At 34.7% G+C, this 20,863-nt stretch overlaps 1 protein-coding gene across 4 annotated transcripts in view; it reads left to right on the top strand.

Annotated features, from left to right (window-relative positions):
- THSD7A (thrombospondin type 1 domain containing 7A) overlaps positions 1 to 20,863 on the top strand; it is a 428,410-nt gene that overhangs the window by 262,368 nt on the left and 145,179 nt on the right. For all 4 annotated transcript variants that reach the window (XM_038556951.1, XM_038556952.1, XM_038556950.1 and 1 more), the window contains 2 exons: positions 3,850 to 4,005; positions 5,256 to 5,468. In XM_038556951.1, coding sequence (XP_038412879.1) covers positions 3,850 to 4,005; positions 5,256 to 5,468 — 369 coding nt within the window. The remainder of the gene's footprint in view (positions 1 to 3,849; positions 4,006 to 5,255; positions 5,469 to 20,863) is intronic.

Below are 20,863 nucleotides of genomic sequence, written 5' to 3'. Positions count from 1 at the left end.
GACACCAATCACCATCATCAGGGGAATGTCAATTTAACAGGAGGTATTACTGTAGACCTTACAGCCAGCCAGCAAAAGAATAACAAAGGAACACCACGACTTTGTACACATAAATTTGACAATGTAGACTAAAAGAAAATAATTGAAAAATCAAAGTGGAAAAACACAACCTACCATAATTTGTTCAATATAAAATAGATTATTTTTATCAAGAAAATAGGAAAAGAGGGGGCAAATACAGTAAAACAAAAATGTTTTTGTATTTTTAGGAGCCTCATGTGTTTTTGGCTTGTTTAATTAGGTCCAGAAAAGTTTGGACATTCTTTTATGACCTCATGAAGAATACAAATGATTGTATACCCTTAAAATCATATGCAAACAATGATATGTCACCTTTATTTTCAAGAGATCGACAATAATATTTTTAAAAAATTAATAGAAGTTCTCTGCAACTTACACTGGATGAATAATTTCTTAAGTGATAAAAATATACAAAATAATTACTGGACCATTCTAAAAAATTCAAATCTCAATATTTGAGAATATGGGATCAGCAGTAAGCACTGAGTTATATAATACAGAACTACAAGAATTATATCTCATAGATTAAACTAGAATTTAGTAAATTCTCCTGAGACTATCTTTTGCTTAATTTATTGAATCACACTGATTCCAAATAATTCCTGGGCAAATATAGAATTGACTTAGTTATTGAGGAGCTCAGCTTGTATCTGTGATTTTACATTTATCTATCTATCTATCTATCTATCTATCTATCTATCTATCTATCTATATTCTACTTACAAAAAAGACTAAAATAAAAATCACCAAAGGAATAGAATCATATACAACAAATATATATATTCAAATATGTATTTATTATTTATATAAAGACATCTATCAAATTGAGGTTAATTTTCAATGACTATTATTCAGTATAGACTTGATTAGCTTAGCAAAAGATCTGAAGAGTATTTTGTTTCAGGCAATACTTTCTCAAGCCTTTATTCATCATGTTTCTCTTTTAATAGCTCAACAAGATTCTAATGACTAATTATTCTGTTTGATTTATTCAAAATACACCAAAAGCTAAAATTAAGCTTATTTTTAAAAATGACCAGGTAGGGATCCCTGGGTGGTGCAGCGGTTTGGCGCCTGCCTTTGGCCCAGGGCGCGATCCTGGAGACCCGGGATCGAATCCCACGTTGGGCTCCCGGTGCATGGAGCCTACTTCTCCCTCTGCATGGTCTCTGCCTCTCTCTCTCTCTATGTGACTATCATAAATAAATAAAAATTTTAAAAAAATGACCAGGTATAAGAAACAATGTGTTACCCTGATAAAACCTGTTTTCCCTTCTCAAGTTTTCAACCTTATGTAGTCCTTACAATTGCATGGTCAAAGTAGACTTTGCAAAAAAATAGACTTCCCTTCCTAGTGACATAATTTCCAAATCAATGTAATAACACTAAATTTTAAAGTCACTTTTAGTCTATTGAAGGAAAAAAATAGAGGGTGCCTGGATGGCTCAGTTGGTTAAGCATCTGCCTTTGACTCAGGTCTGGATCTCAGGGTCCACGGATCCAGCCCCACATTGGGCTCCCTGCTTGGTAAGGAGTCTGTTTCTCCCTCTGCCCCTCACCCCGCTTGTGCTTTCTCTCTCACGCTCTCTCTCTCTCTCAAATAAATAGTATTTTAAAAAAAGAAAAATTGGAACTTTTCAGGTAATTATATACACAATTGCTAATTTAAATTATAGTGTGAAAGACTCCACAAGTGAAGAAATTACTTATGTTAATTTGTAGTTATAGGAGTTTTTCTGAATATTGTAGCCTTATATTAGTCAAGATTCTCCAAAGAAACAGATCAATGGGATATATGTATAGATATATGAGGAGATGTATTATAGGAATTGGCTCACAGAATTATGGGAAGATGGTCACTGCTGTAATTCTGGTTTTCCAAAACCAGGAACTCATCTCCAAGAACAGGGAAGATGGATTCCACAACTCAAAAAAGATTTTACCCTTCGTCCACTTTTTGTTTTCTACCTGTGTTCTCAATGGATAGGATAAGGCTCCACCTGCACTGGTGAGGGCTGTCTTCTTTACTCAATCTACTGATTCCAATGCTAATCTCTTCCAGAACATCCTCACAGATACACCTTAAAACAATGTTTTATCAGTTATGTGGGCATCCTTAGCCCAGACAAGTTGACACATAAAATTAACCATCACAAGACTCTTAAGCCTGTACAGATATTAATTTTTTTCATTTTATGTGAAATATGTATCATTGACATTGTTATTTTTTATATTTAAAGAAATGAAGCATTTATTTCTGTATTTTCTGTCATTAGTGTGCCAAATGCTTTCACCATTGAAAGCAACAAAATTAATCCTTCTTGGCTGTGACTGATGTTATGATGCACAGTAGCAACAATTCTGATAAACTTAAGTGAGAATGCTCATGGTGCTCCATACTAAGTGGAGTAGGAGTGCCCATTTATTTTCACTGCAGTGGGAGGTGGGGGAAAGGCGAGGAGTGAAAAACTTTAAGATATGCACTCCTTGGAGAAAAAAAATCTGTAGAATGTTTTTCAGAGCTAAAAAACTATTTTAGAAAGAGGAGTTAATAGCCTTCAGGTAGCATTTATGATTGTGTGTGTGTGTGTGTGTGTGTGTGTGTGTGTGTGTACATGCAGGAAGTTGAGGGATACACAATACCTACAGTTTGCCTTAGGGCTTAAACTATAAACAAATATATCTAGTACTTTTATTTAAAAGTTAGGATAATATAGCTTAAAATATCTTAATTTCTCTATGAGCTTCTAAATGTAACCCATGTGATTGGAATTGATAGTTTTTTACATAAAGAGAATGAGAATTATCTAAGACCTCTGTTGTTTCAGTCCACTATTCCACAAGGGTGGGCATTCCAAATTATCAGATAGAAACAGCAACTAGCTTTAATTAAAGGGAATGTCAAAGACATTTACTCCTTAAAATCTTTACAACAATAGCAACTATAGCTTTATATTATATAATATACCGCTAAACTTGGTTTTCTTCTGCTTTCTGTAAAGCTTCAAATATCTTTCTTTCTTAAGTCCTTTTTAGCCACTATGGACACATCTTGACGTTAAGTGTCAAAGTGTGTCCCATACAAAATAGCCAGACTTCAAGCATCAAAATAGAAGGGAAGCAAGGACAAGCACTATTTATTCACAGTTCATTGGTCAACGTATGAAAAGACATGGACAATTTTGAATTAGTTGCCTTAGCAATTCTAAGATTTGGATCACATATGCAGATAATGTATTCTACAGAAGTTCTGGAAGGTATCTTGTGAGTCACGTAGCTGGTGTAGAGAGAGAAACCCCATTGGTGGAATGGTGTTTTCATTATGTCCACTGATTATCCTTTTGTGGACCAAAAGGGAAGGAAGATTGCTCCACCAGAAGCCACCCAGTGGAGACTTTTTCCATATATACCTAAGGCCATCTCCCACTATGTTTAGTCCTCTGAAACAGATTCCATTTATTTAGAATCTAAATATAGAATTTTAGAGATAAAATTGACCTTAAAGATTATTTTACCGATTGAGAAAGTTAGTCTCGACATTATTAACCACCGGGCTAATAAGTGATGAAGCTGGTGATCAAACAATCTACAAGACTTCTAGTCCAGTTTCCTTGAACTACACTATGCTGCTTTTTTCCCTATCCCTTCTTTTTTTTTCTAGGATGAATGTCTTGGTGGCACTTTCCCTTCTTTATACACACAGAACAATCATATTGTTAACCATAACAAGTTAATTCTTAAGGAATCTCTGTATTTTTCTCCAAACAGCCTCAAAACCAGTGGACTTGAAATCATGCACTGGCCCTGTCCCTAATACTACACAGCTGTGCCACATTCCCTGTCCTATTGAATGTGAGGTTTCACCTTGGTCAGCTTGGGGACCTTGTACTTATGAAAACTGTAATGACCAGCAAGGCAAAAAAGGTATGTGCTATTAATATGATGTGCTTAAAACTCCCATCGGTTGAGTCAAACATGAATTATTTTATAATGCTCCTCAATGCTACTTGTGCTTATTCATCTATGATATTTTCCAGAATGGCCAATGAGTATCGATTGCAAAAGATGAATAAACCTACTCTAATGTTGGTACCAGAACATTAAAACTGAAGTTAATTATCTAAATCTTTGTCCCCTTTTCTGTAAAAAGGATATGATATCTGCTACCAAAGTTTTCTCTAAAGATTCAAAGAGATCATAAACATAAAGCACTTAATTCGGTGCCTGATCCATAGCTAGTCCTCAATAAACAGAACTCCTTATTACTGTGAAGGTAAGAAAGGGAAAAAAAAATTTCTATTGCTCTTTTGATGTAAATGATATATCTAAGAGGAGTAGAATAAATGCAGTGGTTTCTTATGGGCAAGATGGGGTAATTTTCACATGATCTAGTAATTAAAAACATTTTATTTTCTTTCAAAGACAGTATTCTAGTGATTCTAATATGTTCCCATAACAGTAAACAGACATTAATTTTGCTGGAAATTCTAATATGTTCACATATCAATAAGCAGACTTATTAATTTTGGTATACACTGTCCAGAAAGGCAACACTTAGGTACTATTAAAGCACAGAGCATGACTCTGAACACTCCTCATTAGAGTCCAGATGCTTTATATCATCACTAGTTCCTATTTCCAGGGCATCTAAAATCAACTAAGGCTCAAAGAGACGATTTATCTGGGACCATCCAACTTCTCAGAGGTTTCTTTTCAAATTTAATTATGAGATAGTGTTGAAAAATTCAAGGTAATAGCACTTTGTCTGGTCATGAATATTTCTAAATAGCTTGAGATTTCATTGTTTCTTTGAATATTTTATAACTACAGACTTTCCAAATCAACCAAAATCATTTTCTTGGTGCATGTGTATATGTGTATGTGTGTCTTTCTGCTTCTGCCTCTCTACCTTTCTCCAGTCCTATGAAGTAGTTAAGAGATATATGACTTTTCTTGCCTTCCTTCCTTGGCCATTCTGTTCATTCAATCATTTATTCATTTAATAAATGATTAACGAGTTCACATTAAGCTAGAGTTTGGGGATATATTACTGATTAAAGCAGATATGACTTCTACCCTCAACTCATCCAACTTTCCCTTGAGTTTTCATTCAGCCCTCTGAAATGTTCAACCTATGTCAGTAACAATAAATATGTCCTTCCCCAATAATTCAGGTTTCAAACTGAGGAAGCGACGCATTACCAATGAGCCCACTGGAGGCTCTGGGGGCACTGGGAACTGCCCTCACTTACTGGAAGCCATTCCCTGTGAAGAGCCATCCTGCTATGAATGGAAAGCAGTGAGGCTTGGAGACTGTGAACCAGACAATGGAAAAGAGTGTGGCCCAGGCACTCAAGTTCAGGAGGTTGTATGCATCAACAGTGATGGTGAGTCAGGCAGGTGCATCTACCCTGCTGTTATGAATATCTGTTTAACCCTAGAGAAATGCCTTTGCTTATGTTAAAGTCTCATGTCCCTTCATAACGGGCTTTATTTATAGCAACAGGAATAGCTACTTCTTCCTTTCTTTCTTCTTTCCTTCTTCCTTCTTTCTTTCCCTCCCTCCCTTCTTCCCTTCTCTCTTTCCTTTCTTCTCTTTCTTCCCTTCATTCTTTCTTTTTCTTTTTTTCTTTCCCCCCCTTTTTCTCAATCTCTCTCTCTCTCTCTCTCACTCTCTCTCTCCCTTTTCAGTGGTGGCAATGAGGAGGTTCTTTGGGAATTCACAGGATATTTTTTTATTTGAAAGCAGGTAACATAGAATAAGAATTAAATCATCATAAAGACAATACAGCATTAAATTGCCATTTAAAAATAGCATGGAGAGGTTAATCAGTTGAGCATTCAACTCTTGATCTCAGCTTTGGTCTTGATCTCAGGGTCATGAGTTTAAGCCCTGTATTAGACTCCCTGCTGGGCATGGAGCCTACTTAAAAGAAAAAAATAGCATTGAAAAATAATATTTTCTAAGTAATATTTTAATTTGCCATAGATATTTAAATTAAGAAGGATTGTAAGAATTGGTTGACTTGTATTGAGAAGCCTTTATTTCCTGCCCTGATATTTTGTCTTAGGGAATAATTTAAGTTCTAGACTCCGAAGCCACATGACCTATTGTGGCCTAGATTCCTGAATCAACCTCTGACTTCTGAGGTCTCCCCTCTAGGAATGTCATAGAGCTACTGAGATGGTGATTTTCCACAAGTTTCCTTTCCTGAACCATAAGAATTACCCCAGACTTTCACAACTCGTTTTTGTTTGATAAAATATCCTGTCTTGTTGTTACACTGATGTAAGATTTTTACATTTCTTTCCATGAATGCTGTTACTATTTTGGGGAGATCCCCTTACTCTTCAGTAATCTCTGAGTCACACTTAGGAAACATAGAACTCCTCATGACATAGTTTAAAACCTTTGACTAAGAGCATCTCTAAGGATCTTTTCAACTCTCAAATGCTATGACTTTGCACATCAGAGCAGCATGAGCACCAAGCCCCAGGGTCCCATGATTTGACAGTTTATGCTGTTTACAGCATATGCAGAAACATTCTGGTGCCCTCTCAGGAGCAGTGGAACATCTGGTAACCGTCATAATTCCTTCCATCCTATTTTCTTCCAGCAAGCAGAATTGTTTTCTCCTGTGACTCAGTCACTGTTCAGTAGAGAAAGATACTCTCTGGGATAAGACACTGACAGACACTGCTAGTACTGAGAAATTAGCCTTTCGACTTTGAAACATACAGTGTTGTCTTTGTACAAGGACCAACATCATCATGCAGGGCAGCATTAGGTAAAATCCAAACCAGCACTTGAGGTTGAAAAGTGAAAAGGGGAATTATTGCTCCAGATATTTTGTAGTGAATTTAATGTATTCTGGGTTTTTTTTCTAGATTTTCTGCTTTTCATAGATATAATTACCTATGATACAGCCTCTCTTTAGCTTTTACCCAGTTCTACACTAAAGGGAAAGAAAAGAAGGAGATTGACATCTAATGGGGAAAAGAAGCAAAAGCATTACATTTCGTTGCATTTATACATCTACTTCAAATCTTTATTTGGATTAGATGGCAGTCTATATTATTTTCTTTCTAAGTTGCTCTGAAAATAATGAGTCATATTTATTTCAGCATCACTTGCTGATACTTATTATTTTTTTCCTAAATTCAAATAATTGCTGATACTTATTATTTTTTTCCTAAATTCAAATAATTTATCCTTCTATAGACCTTGGAAGGAACTGGGATCCCACACATTGTATAAGGTGTATTTGAGTGAACTAAGGTGAATAAAAAACAGTAAGATGAAAAGTTCATTGTGCATGGAACTTCTCCCTAAATATTGTTAAATGAAAAATCAAATCTTACTTATTGCAATGATCTTCCTGGATGTTTGTATAAATCCAGTAGATTTTAAATATATCAGAGAAGCTGGCTATCTTAAAAATATCAATGGTTAATTTTTATTTTGTCAGGTAAAAAATATTTTGTAACACAAGTAATCACCCCCTAAATTATCTTATGGAACTTTAAAACACTCAAAAGCAGGCAGGAGAATGAGTTATGTAAGTCTACTTATCTTAAAAAGTAATATATATAATAACCTAAAAAGCACATTGGTAACTCACAGTATATATAAGCTGGTTTCACTTTGCCTATCTCCCAGAAAGAATGAATTAAGGAAAAGAAGTGTGTTATTCACTCATTAAAAACAATGATTGTAGTGATTTACTTCCTGACATGGAAAAAGATGAAATACATATGCTATTAATATACTATTAATTAATATAAATTAATATACTATTGATTTGAAAAAGGGCTGTGAAACATTATGCATAATATTGATGATTCCATGTTTATAAGAGAAAGTTTACATTAGCATGTGTAACGTATGTAGTACATTACCTAGCAAAAGGTCTGAAAGGCATTTATATTGTTAAAATACAATGTGGAATTATAAAAAAAAGTGTTATTGATATTCAATTTGTTATTATAGTCCTTTATCAAGATATGTCTTTCATCATTAAATTTTACTTCCTGACATGAATTTGTTGTGGTGCAATTTCATATTTTAATGGAGGGGTATAAAATCAGGAAAATTCTTTGTTATTGTAAATCCTAGAATTTTATATAGCTGAAACCTAATTGTGCTGATAGAATAGAGCAAAAGCTGGAGACTTGTAAATACTACTCCAGTATTATCATATGGTCACCTGGTAAGTGTTTAGCAGCTGCACCAAATGTTGTTTTGTAATTAAATCGAACCCAGGGAATTAAAGTTGATTAGTTGTACAGACTCTACCCCTAGGCCTGGCTGCAGCTATAGATTTTGTTTTATAATTAAGTTAAAGCTCAACTAGGGAAATGAAAAATTAGAGACTGTGAATGTTAGCAAATAATAAAAAGGCTTTTTTTTTCTCCCACATTCCTCACAAATTTCACAACTTTGTTAATGACCTCAAAGCATTTAAAGTCTCTTTCTCTCTCTTTTTTCCCCTCAATGTATCCTTTGCCCAGGCTTCCAAAGATCATTAGGATTTGCTGGCGATTATTGTTCATTTTTCTAGTTGTCTTCCAAGAAGCAGGATTGGGGAAGAGTTTTGGGAACATTCAGGGAAGAATGTTATATAGATTCTCTGACAGAGGGTATAAACAGAAATGTGAAATGAAAAAGAACTCAGAAGACAATTAGACTCTACGGAAAGAGAGAAACACTTGATGTATAGCAGAAAAAATATCACTCATAATTTAAAGATCATCAGGGAAGAATTTCCTGATCTCTGAGCACAAATACAGGAACCATTCCAAAGTTCTGGTGATGACATTTGGGGTCGGGAGGGGGGAGAGATCCTAGAGTTTGTTGGATTTTGGTTTTTCTTAAAACCCTATTTCCATTTTTGTGTAATTTGTGTGTTTTATTTAAAGGTATAAATTTGGTGGAGCAAGAGTACTTTTGGTACTCTTGGTTTGTACAATAGCATACTGGTTGGTGAGAGATAGAACAAAGGGAAACTTTCAGGTTGAAAGTGGAAAAGAAAATCCATTGTCTTGGATTGGATTTTGGAAAATCCAAAATCTATTGATTATTTAAGAAGACTGTAAACCAAACATTGTTTCCACATTTCCCTCCCCACTGTTGAAAAAAAAAATGATGCCATCTGTTTCTCATTACTATGTGCTCTATTTCAGATATGAGAATTTCAAAGCCATAGTTTTGTATTTTGTTATTGGTATTATTTTGTAAAGCAGTGAACTTTAACAGTTTCAAAATGCCTACAACTCCTATGCTGCATTTCTTACTCTTCCCCACAGCAGTAAAAGTTAACATATAACCAATGACATTGACATGTATGACTCACACTCATACTTGGCACAGATTTTTATGAAAACAAAAAACAATATTTCTGTGGAAGTAAATCAATACAATTCATTAGTACATAGCTCCTAAAGGTACAGTAGAAAAAGCAGTGATCAGCCAGGGCCCTCAAAGTCTATTAGGGCTATTCTTTAAAAAAAAAAAAAAAAAGAAAAGAAAAGAAAAAAAGATTTTATTTATTTATTCATGAGAGACAGAGAGAGAGAGAGGTGGAGACACAGGCAGAGGGAGAAGCAGGCTCCATGCAGGGAGCCCAATGTGGGATCCTGGGATCACGCCCTGAACCAAAGACAGATACTCAACCACTAAGCCACCCAGGCTTCTCTATTAGGCTATTCTTGAAGACCCATGGATCTTGCTCAAACTTATTTCTCTTCTATTGGATAAAGCGTATCAAAATTTAAATAAATGAAAATGCCATTATTATATAGATAACCTGTGATCACTCTAATTTATTTGTTAAAACCAGCTGACTTTAAATGTTATTAACAACAAATGTTTTCCCTATACCCAAAATTTGACTGTAACATACAATTATATCATGCCATCATGGTTAAAAGCTATTGGAATATTAAGTATGTCTGCCAACAAATGCCTCATATACAAATAAAAGTACTACATCAATAATATTAGATATTTACAGGTCATATATAAATGAATATAAAATATACAGGCATATGTATATATTCATTATATGCAAATATTTTTCCAGTTTACCCTATGAGATGCTAGATCTATTTTTGCAAAGAATGTTTAGATCCCCCAGTGTCAGAATCTCCCTAAGTCTGCTATTAAATTAGATTCCTAAGTCTTCTCTCAATGAACTCAAAAGGAATTTCCTCCAAAAGGAAGGCACATGTTTAGCCTAAATCACATTGTACAAATACTTTAAGCATTGTGATCAACACTTCTCATTTAGAGAATGGTGGAGGCCTCCAGAAATTGAAGTTCTTAGATGTAAGCTAAGGATAAACCTAGTTAACAAGACTGTTTAGGGGCAACACTCTTGGGCCTGCTATGTTAACTGTTTTGCACAGGGAAACAGCAAAGTTGCAGACTTAATCTGATTAGGGGAGATACTCTGAAATTCAAATTAAACCACAAAGGTTGTGATTTTAGGAAAAAAGCTGGGCTTTTATACTCACACCAGTCAGCTGTTGGTTCATAGCTGCTGGAGGAAAAAAGAAGGTGGGTCCCAGAAACTTCAAGCTCTCTACATTAGCCAGACAACACTCATGTCCAAGGTCATTCAACTGAAGGTCAGGAATGAGATACTAGCAGAATATGAGAGATGGGTACAAAGATCCAGTAAAAGGGATCACAGGAGTCCTAAGGTGCACAACAATATTGTCCAGGTCGAAATCCAGTTATAGTGGGAAGATTTATAAATGTTGTATATACTAAACAAACCTAAAACCTAATTGTGTCTTCTACACTACAGAGGAATGCCCATGAGTGTATGGGTTCTCCAGTTTCAGAAAATGATTTGATAGAACATTTTAGCTGACAAATATGCAGTACTCTTTACATTCATTGCTTGAATAATAACAAGAGAAGAGCTGAGTTCTGCAAAATAAAATAAAATTTTGGGGGTACCTGGGTGCCTCAGTTGGTTACGCATATGCCATTGGCTCAGGTCAGGATCCCAGAGACCTGCAGTTGAGCCCTACACCAAGGCTTCTCCCTCTCTCCCAACTTGTGCTCTCTCTCTCTCTCTATCAAATAACATATTTTAAAAATTAATAAATAAAATTGAATTTTAAGGTACCTCTAGCAGTATACAGAAAGAGGTATGGAGTTTGGGGATCATAAATAAAGATGTAAGAAAGGTCTAGTAGAAGTGAGAGTAAGGATCTCAAGGAAGAAAAAGTTTGAGGAGGGCCATAATTCACTAGAAATACCCTTTGGTATGAATCAGGTGATCTGCCTTACAGGTTTGTTCAGGACAATACCATTTTCTTGAGGTCATTACTAATACCATCCGTTTTGTCCCCGTAAGTGTCCTGCCTTGAAAAGCAAGTGATATGATCACCCTAAAAATGACTGATACATTTTGAGACAGAGGAGACAAAAATTTGGAACCAAAGTTTTAGGAGAAATATTAGCTCCATGAAAATCCTAATAGAAAGTAAAGAGAGGGATGATCCATAGCCACTTAAGAAGTTGCTGAATTCTTCTCTGGAATTCAAGTAATTCTATTTGAATGTTAAGAGAAAATGGAACTTCAGAAGGCTGAAAAATCTGAAAACAAGCATCAGACACTGAGATTGTTTAATATTTGAGAACCTTTCTGAAGTTCTCAAGAATATTTTTAAGAACTTCAAAGAACATTCATAAATATTTTTTTTCCTTTCCCCAGGGAGAATAACTTTTGTGCCATATTTTCTCATAATTATTTTATCAGTGATGGACAAGGAATATCATTATACACAAGAGGAAGTTATGAAAACTTAAGTTAAAATTTATGTAATTCTATTAAGGGAAACTAGCCTAAATAAGATTTTGGCGAGAACTCCAAGTTCAGATCAATTCAAATGTCTGTAGAGCTGATGAGAACACAATTTCAAAAGCATGATCACTCTCTGGAACTGGAATCTACTTCTTAACACAAATTACACAGCCATTACATGGAAAAGCTGATCTTTTAAATGCAAGAATAAGTCCTATAACTGAATTGTTTTTCCATAATTTAAGCAACAAATCAACTAAGAAGTTCCCTTCCTGGAGAATGCTATGCTATTTAATGTGTTCGGAATATAATTAGGTTGGATGTTATGCTTAAATCTAAGGTCTCTTACTTTACAATTAGGATCATCTAACACTGTTGGTAGGAGTTTTTCTGTAATTGGCTTGAGATTCTCTATTTAATTTGTTGTAAGGATGAAAATCATTATAGCTTTTTAGAAAATTTAAGGCAGTAGGTTATTCTTTAATGGTGGTTTGTAGTGATCACGATTTTATTCTGGCTTAAAAAAATCTAGCACAAAATAACCTGATCTGTCTGCTGTATTGTGTGTGTATGTGTGTATTATATTTTGATATATTATTAATAAAATTATTTTTTGTTTGTAAGAAAACCATCTGGATTGAGCCATGTGTTCTTTTACACATAAATGTCTTAGCACAGAGTAGGGTTTTATAAAGAATTTTCTATTTAAAGTAAGGGAGAATTAGCAGAAGACTGAGATGAAAGTTCAGTATGGGGCAGCCTGGGTGGCTTAGTGGTTTAGTGCCGCCTTTGGCCCAGGGCATGATCCTGGAGACCCGGGAATCGAGTCCCATGTCGGGCTCCCTACATGGAGCCTGCTTCTCCCTCTGCCTGTCTCTGCCTCTCTCTCTCTCTCTCTCTCTCTCCCTCCCTCTCTCTCTCTATGTGTGTGTCTCTCATGAATAAATAAATTTAAAAATCTTTAAAAAAAAAAAGTTCAGTATGCAATAGCTTACTTACCACTTCATGAGATACAATATAAATTTCCCACTAAGTGTTAGCTATCACTTCAAATAGGAAATACAAGGGGGGAAAAAAAAGATGAAGAGCCTTTCACTCTATCATAGGTAGTCAAGTGCTTGAACAAAACTCAAGGCAGTCAGTTTGTTCATAGCTGGGTCAGTGAAAGCCAGTATGGATGAAAAGGACAACTTTCAGTCAAATTAAACAGGAATTGAATTATTAAACCTCTAACAGATGCATCTCTTTCCTTATATTATCCCTTGTTTGCTTCTTCAGCTCTGCCTCTCTCTTATCTCCTGTCAGAGATTGTACTTCCATGACCTCATTGGTTTTACTTTCCTCTGATTCCCTTCATACCTCTCAGGCTATGTATCATTTACCTATTACTTGCTAACATGTCACCTTAAAACTCACTGGTTGAAAACAAACCCAGTTAGGATTTCCCATGATTCTGGGAGGTTCCCGGGCTCATTTATGGAGATTGGCTATGACTGGAAGATCCAGGATGGCCTCCCTCATATATTTTACAGTTGGTGCTGTGTGCTGAGGTACACAGGTGCTTCTCTACATGTGCTCTCATCCTCTAACAAGCTAGACTAGCTTTCTTACATGGTGGCTTTCAGGCACTCCTCTTAGAGGACAAAAAACAAGCTGACAGGCTCTTGAACTACCCATTGTCTCTTCTGCCACATTCTCTTGGTCAAAGCAAGTCACAGTGACAACTCAGATTTAATGGGTAGAGAAATAGACTCTATCTCCTGATAAGAGACATTACAAAGAATTACAGCAAAAAAAAGTAGCCTCTGGTCACAGTTGTTTTCATTCCTTCCACATGCAAAGTACACCCCCTCCTAACCCAAGAGCACCAAAATTCTCACGCAGTTTTATCATTCACTACTCAGGACCTGTGTTTGATTAGAATATAGATGAGGTTTGTCAAATACATCAGTTGGGTGTGACTATTCTTTTATTTTTATTTATTGATGGACCGATGGTACATATTAACTTTGAGCTCTTATTTTCAGAGGAGCTGTGGGGTTTTGTCCCCCACAAGGAAACTTGTCTCTTTTGTGCACTTCAAAATACTTTAGTATTATCCTTTAGTCATAGATTCTTTTAGAGGAAAAAAGAAAATATACAATATAAAAAATACATATAACATTCTTACTATGTACCATCTTATTTGATTAACTTAGAATTATAGAACTTGTCATCTTAAATAGAATTGTAGTTTGTATTTTCCACATAGTACCACACACACACCAAAAAATATTATTATTTTAGATCATAAGATTATTTATTTTTAAAATGCTTTTGGCCAATGTTTAAGTGCTTTTGTTCCTAACTTGTATATTTCCAGTCCTTTCTGTTTTCTAAAAATGTATTTTATTGTAGTGCTTAAATTTTCTTCTTACTAATTAAATCCTATATCCAGAAACCTTCCCTATGAGCTTACAAAGATCTTTTGATTATTGTGGGGCTTGGGGGACTTTTTTTTTTCTCTTGAAGATAATCCAATCCTACAGAATCTTTCAGTTTAACTCAACATCAGAATTTTTAAGGTTTTGGCAAACATGGAAAATATGACCTTCATATTAAAAAGTACTTTAATTTCTGGACACTAAAAAAGCGAATCATTCAAGCAATTTACTGATTACAAAGAAACTGATTTCAGATTGAAACCCAAACTCTGTTGTTTCTAGGGTATGGCCTATTAACTAGAAAGATAAAATATCTCCCCCTAATTCTCTCCACACATACAACATATAATGATGTAACAGGGACCAGAAAATAGATTCTCCCATTCAAAACCAAGAAAAATAGGAAGCATTCAGAAGTGTCTGGTCTTTATCAATTCTTAAATCCAGCCTGCTCACTCTTTACTAGGGTCAGGGGAAATTCCTTGATCTCAGCCTATTTTTGTTCTCTGAAAGTGATTCTCTAGTCTATTATTCATTCCACTTGGCTCTTTGTTCTTCACTCTGGGCTCTTGGATTTTCCATAGATGCCTTTCTCTTTTTATAAGAAATGACTTGTATTTGTGGCTGATGAGCTTTCTTAATCTGTCTCCTGTCCATGTAAATCACAGAGCCCAGGGGCCTTTCTTTCATTTTGAACTGTCTCATTTTCTCTAAGACCAAGTTGGCTGTGTTTTAACAATACAACACTTAATGTTTTGGGCTTATTAAGAATCTCATTGTAGATTACTCCATGTCCCAAAAGCCATATCCATAATTTATATAATTTATTTTTGAGAAAAGCCCCTCTTTACTTTGGACCATGTATGAGGCTACTATGGAAAATGGCATTAAGATTCTTAGAAGTTCTTCTATGTGGAGATGTCTATTTTATATGAGAGAGTTTTCTAGGAATCACTTAACTATTTTTGAGGTATTATCAAAGAATTTTTAGGTATATCCTTAAATTGGTTTTTACCTTAGGCCATTTATTACCCTGAAAATCCTTTGCCAGATGACTCGAGGTGAGAAACCATTCTATTTTCCATGTCAGCACATCATTCCAAATGCACACAGAATTATTCCCTCTTTAGTTTATTCTCTCCTTATAGCATATCATCCTCCAGAGGAAAAATTAAATAGACATTTTTAACACTTTTCCTGAAAATACCCTTATCTGTATCCACAGGTCCATTAGTACATTTTCCATTTTGCAAGTTTCCATAAGTAACTATTTTGCCAACTTTTCACCAATATGTGACATGAGACTCTGTCTCCATTCTCCATTAAATATCTTCACACCAAATTTTAGCTTTTACCTCTCCTCCTCCAAGTCTCAAATTCATTGCTACATATTATAGTTTTAGTTTTGGTTTTTGTTAAAGCAGTACCACATTTCTAGGTACTAAGTTCTGTATCAGATATGTATGCTGCATAACATACCACCCTACACTTAATGATTTAAATTTTTTTTCTCAATTCTATTGATTGGCAAGGCAGTTCTGGGATCACTGATGCAGCTGTGTTCAGCCAGAGGGCTGGCGTGACTGGGATGTGTAAGTTGCCCTCATTAATATCAATGAAGTTACCTTAGTTTTCTTCCATGTGTCCCCTCGTACTCCTGTAGAGCAAGCATATGGGCTTCTTTTCGAGGTGATCTCAAGACATTGTTCCAAAAGGGCAAAACAGATGAATGATCTCTTCATGTCTGCATCTGGAACAATCATAAGATCACTTCTATCATATTCTTTGGGTCAAAGCACGTTACAAGGCCAGCCAGATTCAAGGGACAGTAGAATCAATTCTACTTCTGATAGGAGGTACTCATCAGAATTTGTAGATGTATTTAATCTATACAAGCTACTTGTTCTGCTTCCTATATGCTGTATATTTTTCCCTCTGCTTCTTCCTTAAATGTTAACATTCCCTTTCAACCTTCTACTCTAAGGCTCTATCTGGAAGGCCCAACTGAAACCCACTGACATTTCAAAATCACTATGTACCAATGTGAGACTCATCATCTTTCCTCCAAAGTTCATTTCCCCTCCAGTATTTCTAACCTAGTTCATAGCATCACAATTTGCTTATTCCTGATAGAGTGACATCTATGAAGAGACATGAAAGAAGTAATAAAGTCCTATAAGAATCTGGGGAGATAATATTCTAGGCAGAAGGAACACCAAATGCAAGACCTTGAGGTAGGAGCTACTTTGAATCTGAGAACAACAGGGCAGCCAGTGTGTTTGGAGTAGGGTAAACTAGGGAAGAATAATCAGGAATGAGGTCAGAGAGGCTATGAAGGAGTGAGGCCATCCAGGATCCTTGTCGTTTACTCTAAGATGAGAATCTCTTGAAGGGTGTAAACTAACAAGTGACAGAAGTGATTTGTGCTTTTAAAGAATAACTCATGATGCTTTTGCATCAGATTTTCCTTATTCTGGAACTACAAGTATATAACCATAAATCCTCTCTTGATTATGCCAGTTAACTGCTTAAAACCTCTTGTTGGCTTCCTGTTTGTTGCTTTTTTTATATCAAGTTCATAGCCATTTGGGAATCACAGAATGTCCCTCCAATCCCATCCTGCCCTCTTACCAATCACCTTTTATGCCCTTCTATTTGTTACATCATTGTACATCTTCTAGAATTTGGTTATTTACACTTTACTGTTGCCTACTATCCCTTTTATACTCTTAGTTACCGTAGGATAGAGATCATACCTTATTTACTTTTTATACCTATTTCCTAGCACTGTTTCACATAGTAGATTGTCAATAAATCTCTGATTCATGGCTAATTTCTTTTTTTTTTTAATCCCTAAACATCACATCTTTTCAGGAAATGACTCTTAGTTTCTCCTTAAGTAAATTTTTATTATTACTCTCACCCAAAAATTCAAACTTTGCCTACCAGATGCCAGACAAAACATGACACCAAATTGCATACTCTATTACCATCTCAATATACCTTCAAACTCTATTACACGAAAGTCCCAGAACACCAGAGAAAACAGCTACTTCATTTGCATAAAGAGAAAAATAAACCGAATGTTCATAAAGTCTATAATCTGGAGGATTCCTCTCACAGTATTTTATTATTAGACTCTTTATTTGTGGAGACTCAATTTTCTGGACCCCAGTTATTGAGGCACTGAGTATAGGTTTAAACGCTAATTTTGCCACTCTTTTTGTCAGGTACTTTAAGTCCCCTGTGACTAAGTTTCCTCATCTGTGAAATATAAATATTCATAATAGTGTTGTAGAGTATGCATGAGTTAATATATACTAAGTGCTAAGAAATGCACCTGAACATAATAAAAATTATTTTAAGTATTTGCTGTTCTCTATCATTCATCTGAGATGAGTTCAATAGTGAAAAAGTTAACTAAGCACCAAAACTGTTCATTTTTCTTTGTTTGGCTAAGAACAAGAGTTTTATTAATTACCTATATCGATCAAATGATTTATAATCTATCTCATTTATTTTCATAACATCTTCGCTAAATAAGTGTACCTATTTTCAAAGCATATGTATGTATGTATGTATGTATGTATATATTTCCTTAAAGAAATAAGTGCCTAGTTCTTATTCTATTAGATATCAGAAAATAATAAGTATATAATAGTAAATTCCATAATAGAAAATCATATCATGTATTTCACTTGTTAAATTCCATAATATAAAATCTTTTTACCTGTTTCCTAGATGAAGGAAATAGATCTCTGAATTGAGATTTCTTTTTTTTCCACTTGACACATATTATTGATTCAAACTAGTATTGAGCTAGTAATGTCTTCTGAAGAGAACCAATAGTATTTCAGTTTGACTAAATTTTGAAAATTAATTATTGTAACAATTTGCTATTAATTTAAGGTAGATTATGACTGTGCATTTTTTATATGTATGACATAAAAATTGCACCCAAATATATGACACAAAAAATTGTAGTCTTTCTTTCCTTAGTAAGATAACAAGTTACTGACTATAGCCAGAAATTGGACTTCTCTTATATAAAATTAGACAAGATTTTCATGGAATGGCAATTAAATATAATGAGAAACGAAATCTGTAGTAATTTTGCACTTCAAAACCACTGGTATTTAGCACTACATTATGTAGGAGCTGGAAAAAATATATCTTCCAAAAAAACTTACCAAAAATCCATATTGGGAAGTGAAAGAGGAGATGCTGTTCAGCTGTGATCCTCAATCTGAGATTTATTATTTCAGGGACACCTATTGTTGAAATAGGGAATGAAGTATGAAAAGCCATAACACTACAGTTTTTTTTCTTGACTTTCAACTTTATCAATTGGCTAAAAGAAGGTAAAGAATTTTAAGTAAATTAGTAAAAAATTTAAATCTTTGATCTTCTATCTTAAAATTTTAAAATTTTTGATCAAAGAGATTGCTGAATTGACAGAAAATTTTAAAAAAATATATATTAATCATGTTTTCCTTGCCTCCTCAACTTTCATTCATTCTCTTCTCTCATCAACTGTGCTTCTGATTTTTTTCCTGAGGAATTCATCCATCCCCTACAACTATTCACAAGGCTTGCTAGGATTGATCACATCTCCCAGCCAAAGCTGTATCCCATCTACCTGGCTATGGTGATTTAAGGATGAACATATGACCCAATTTGGACTAGCAATAGAAAAAATACCCAAGAACCTGTGCAGAAATAACTAAAAGGAACATTGGAACCGTCCAACCTCACTACATAACATTGATAATATAAAAGGCAGACAGGAGAGATGGAGGTGTTTATTGGCATATTTTGAGCTGTTTTATTTATCTTCACCTGAAGCCACTTTTAATCTTTACCCAAACCATTTTTTAAACCGGTAAAGTCTCTTCATTATTTTTAGCTCCAAGGAGATCTAACTGAAACAGGAAAGACAGTCGTTTCTTTGACTGAGTGACTCCCTAGGTTGTACTCCCAGATGTACCCGAAATGCACCAGTAAACAAGTATTCACTCTCCATTTTCCTTAAGAATATAATTTGCAAATATATAAAACATTTGCAAAATCCCTAGATTATACTAAACAAGAGTCTAATGAAGCTCTTCCAAATGAGTTTCTTCAGAAGGTTTCTCAGTAGAAAGAATGCAGGGTGACAGTCTAGTTGGAAGAAGAGAAAATTGTTCTGTCTGTATAGAGCATTTGATGTTAGATTAAGAAAACATCAGTTGTCTTGACCAAAGCAGACCTTGTAAGCCAACAGAAATGGTGGAGTATCTAAAGTGCCTCAAGTCATCGTTTTTCTTTTTTTTGTCATTATCATCTAAAAATCTTTTTTCATTCCTTGTCTCTTCTACCCTTTTTTTAATTGATAGTAATACTTTTTTTTTTAATTGAAGTATAGTTGACACAATGTTACATTAGTTTCAGGTATACAGCCGAGTGATTCTGCAACTCTCTATGTTATGCAATGCTTACCGCAAGGGTAGCTACCATCTGTCAACAAACAACAATATTATAATAGCATTGACTGTATTCCCTATACTATACCATTCATCCCCAAGACTTAATTCATCTCATAACTGGAAACCTGTGTCTCCTACTCCCTTTCACCTATTTTGCCCTTATTTTTTAATGGCTGAGTAATATTTCTATGTGTGTGTGCATGTATGTGTGTCCTTGTGTGTGTGTGTATGTGTGTGTGTGTGTGTGTATCAATCACATCCTTTTTATCCATTGATCTATTGATGGACAGTTAGGTTGCTTCCATATCTTAGCTTTTGTGAATAATGCTACAATACACATAGGGCTGCATATGTATTTTCATATTAGTGTTTTTAGTTATGGGAGTTAAATATCCAATAATAGAGTTACTGCATCATATGGCAGTCCTATTTTTAATTTTCTGGGGAACCTGCATACTATTTTCCGCAGTGGCTGTACCAGTTTGCATTCCTACCAGTAGTACACAAGGATTCCCTTTTGTCCACATTCTCACCAGTACTTTTTAGTTCTTGTCTTTTGGATACTAACCATTCTGGCAGGTGTAAGGTGATATGTCATCATGATTTTTATTTGAATTTATTTTATAATTAATGGTAGCATTTTTTCACGTGTCTCTTGGCCATCTCTATGTCTTCTTTGGAAACTTATCTATTTATGTCCTCTGTCTATTTTTAGTTAAATTATTTGTTTTTGGATGTAAAGTTGTATAAGTTCTTCATATATTTTGGATATTAACCTTTTATCAATTATATTATTTGCAGATATCTTCTCCTATTCAGTAGGTTGCCTTGTTTTGTTGATGGTTTCCTTTATGTGCATAAGTTTTTTTTATTTTGGTGTCATCTCAATAGTTTCTTTTTGCCTTTGTTTCTCTTGCCCAAGGAGACTATCTAGAAAAATGCTGTTAAGATCAACTTCCAGGAGATTACTGCCTATGTTTTCTTTAAGGAGTTTTATGATTTTAAATCTCACATTGAAGTGTTTAATCCATTTTGATTTTTTTTTGTATATGGTGTAAGAAAGTGGTCCAGTTTC

The sequence above is a fragment of the Canis lupus genome, chromosome 14, assembly GCF_011100685.1.
Source record: "Canis lupus familiaris isolate Mischka breed German Shepherd chromosome 14, alternate assembly UU_Cfam_GSD_1.0, whole genome shotgun sequence".
NCBI classification, from domain to species: domain Eukaryota; kingdom Metazoa; phylum Chordata; class Mammalia; order Carnivora; family Canidae; genus Canis; species Canis lupus.
Note: the sequence above shows the minus strand (reverse complement) of the source record. Positions and strands in the feature narration are given on the sequence as shown.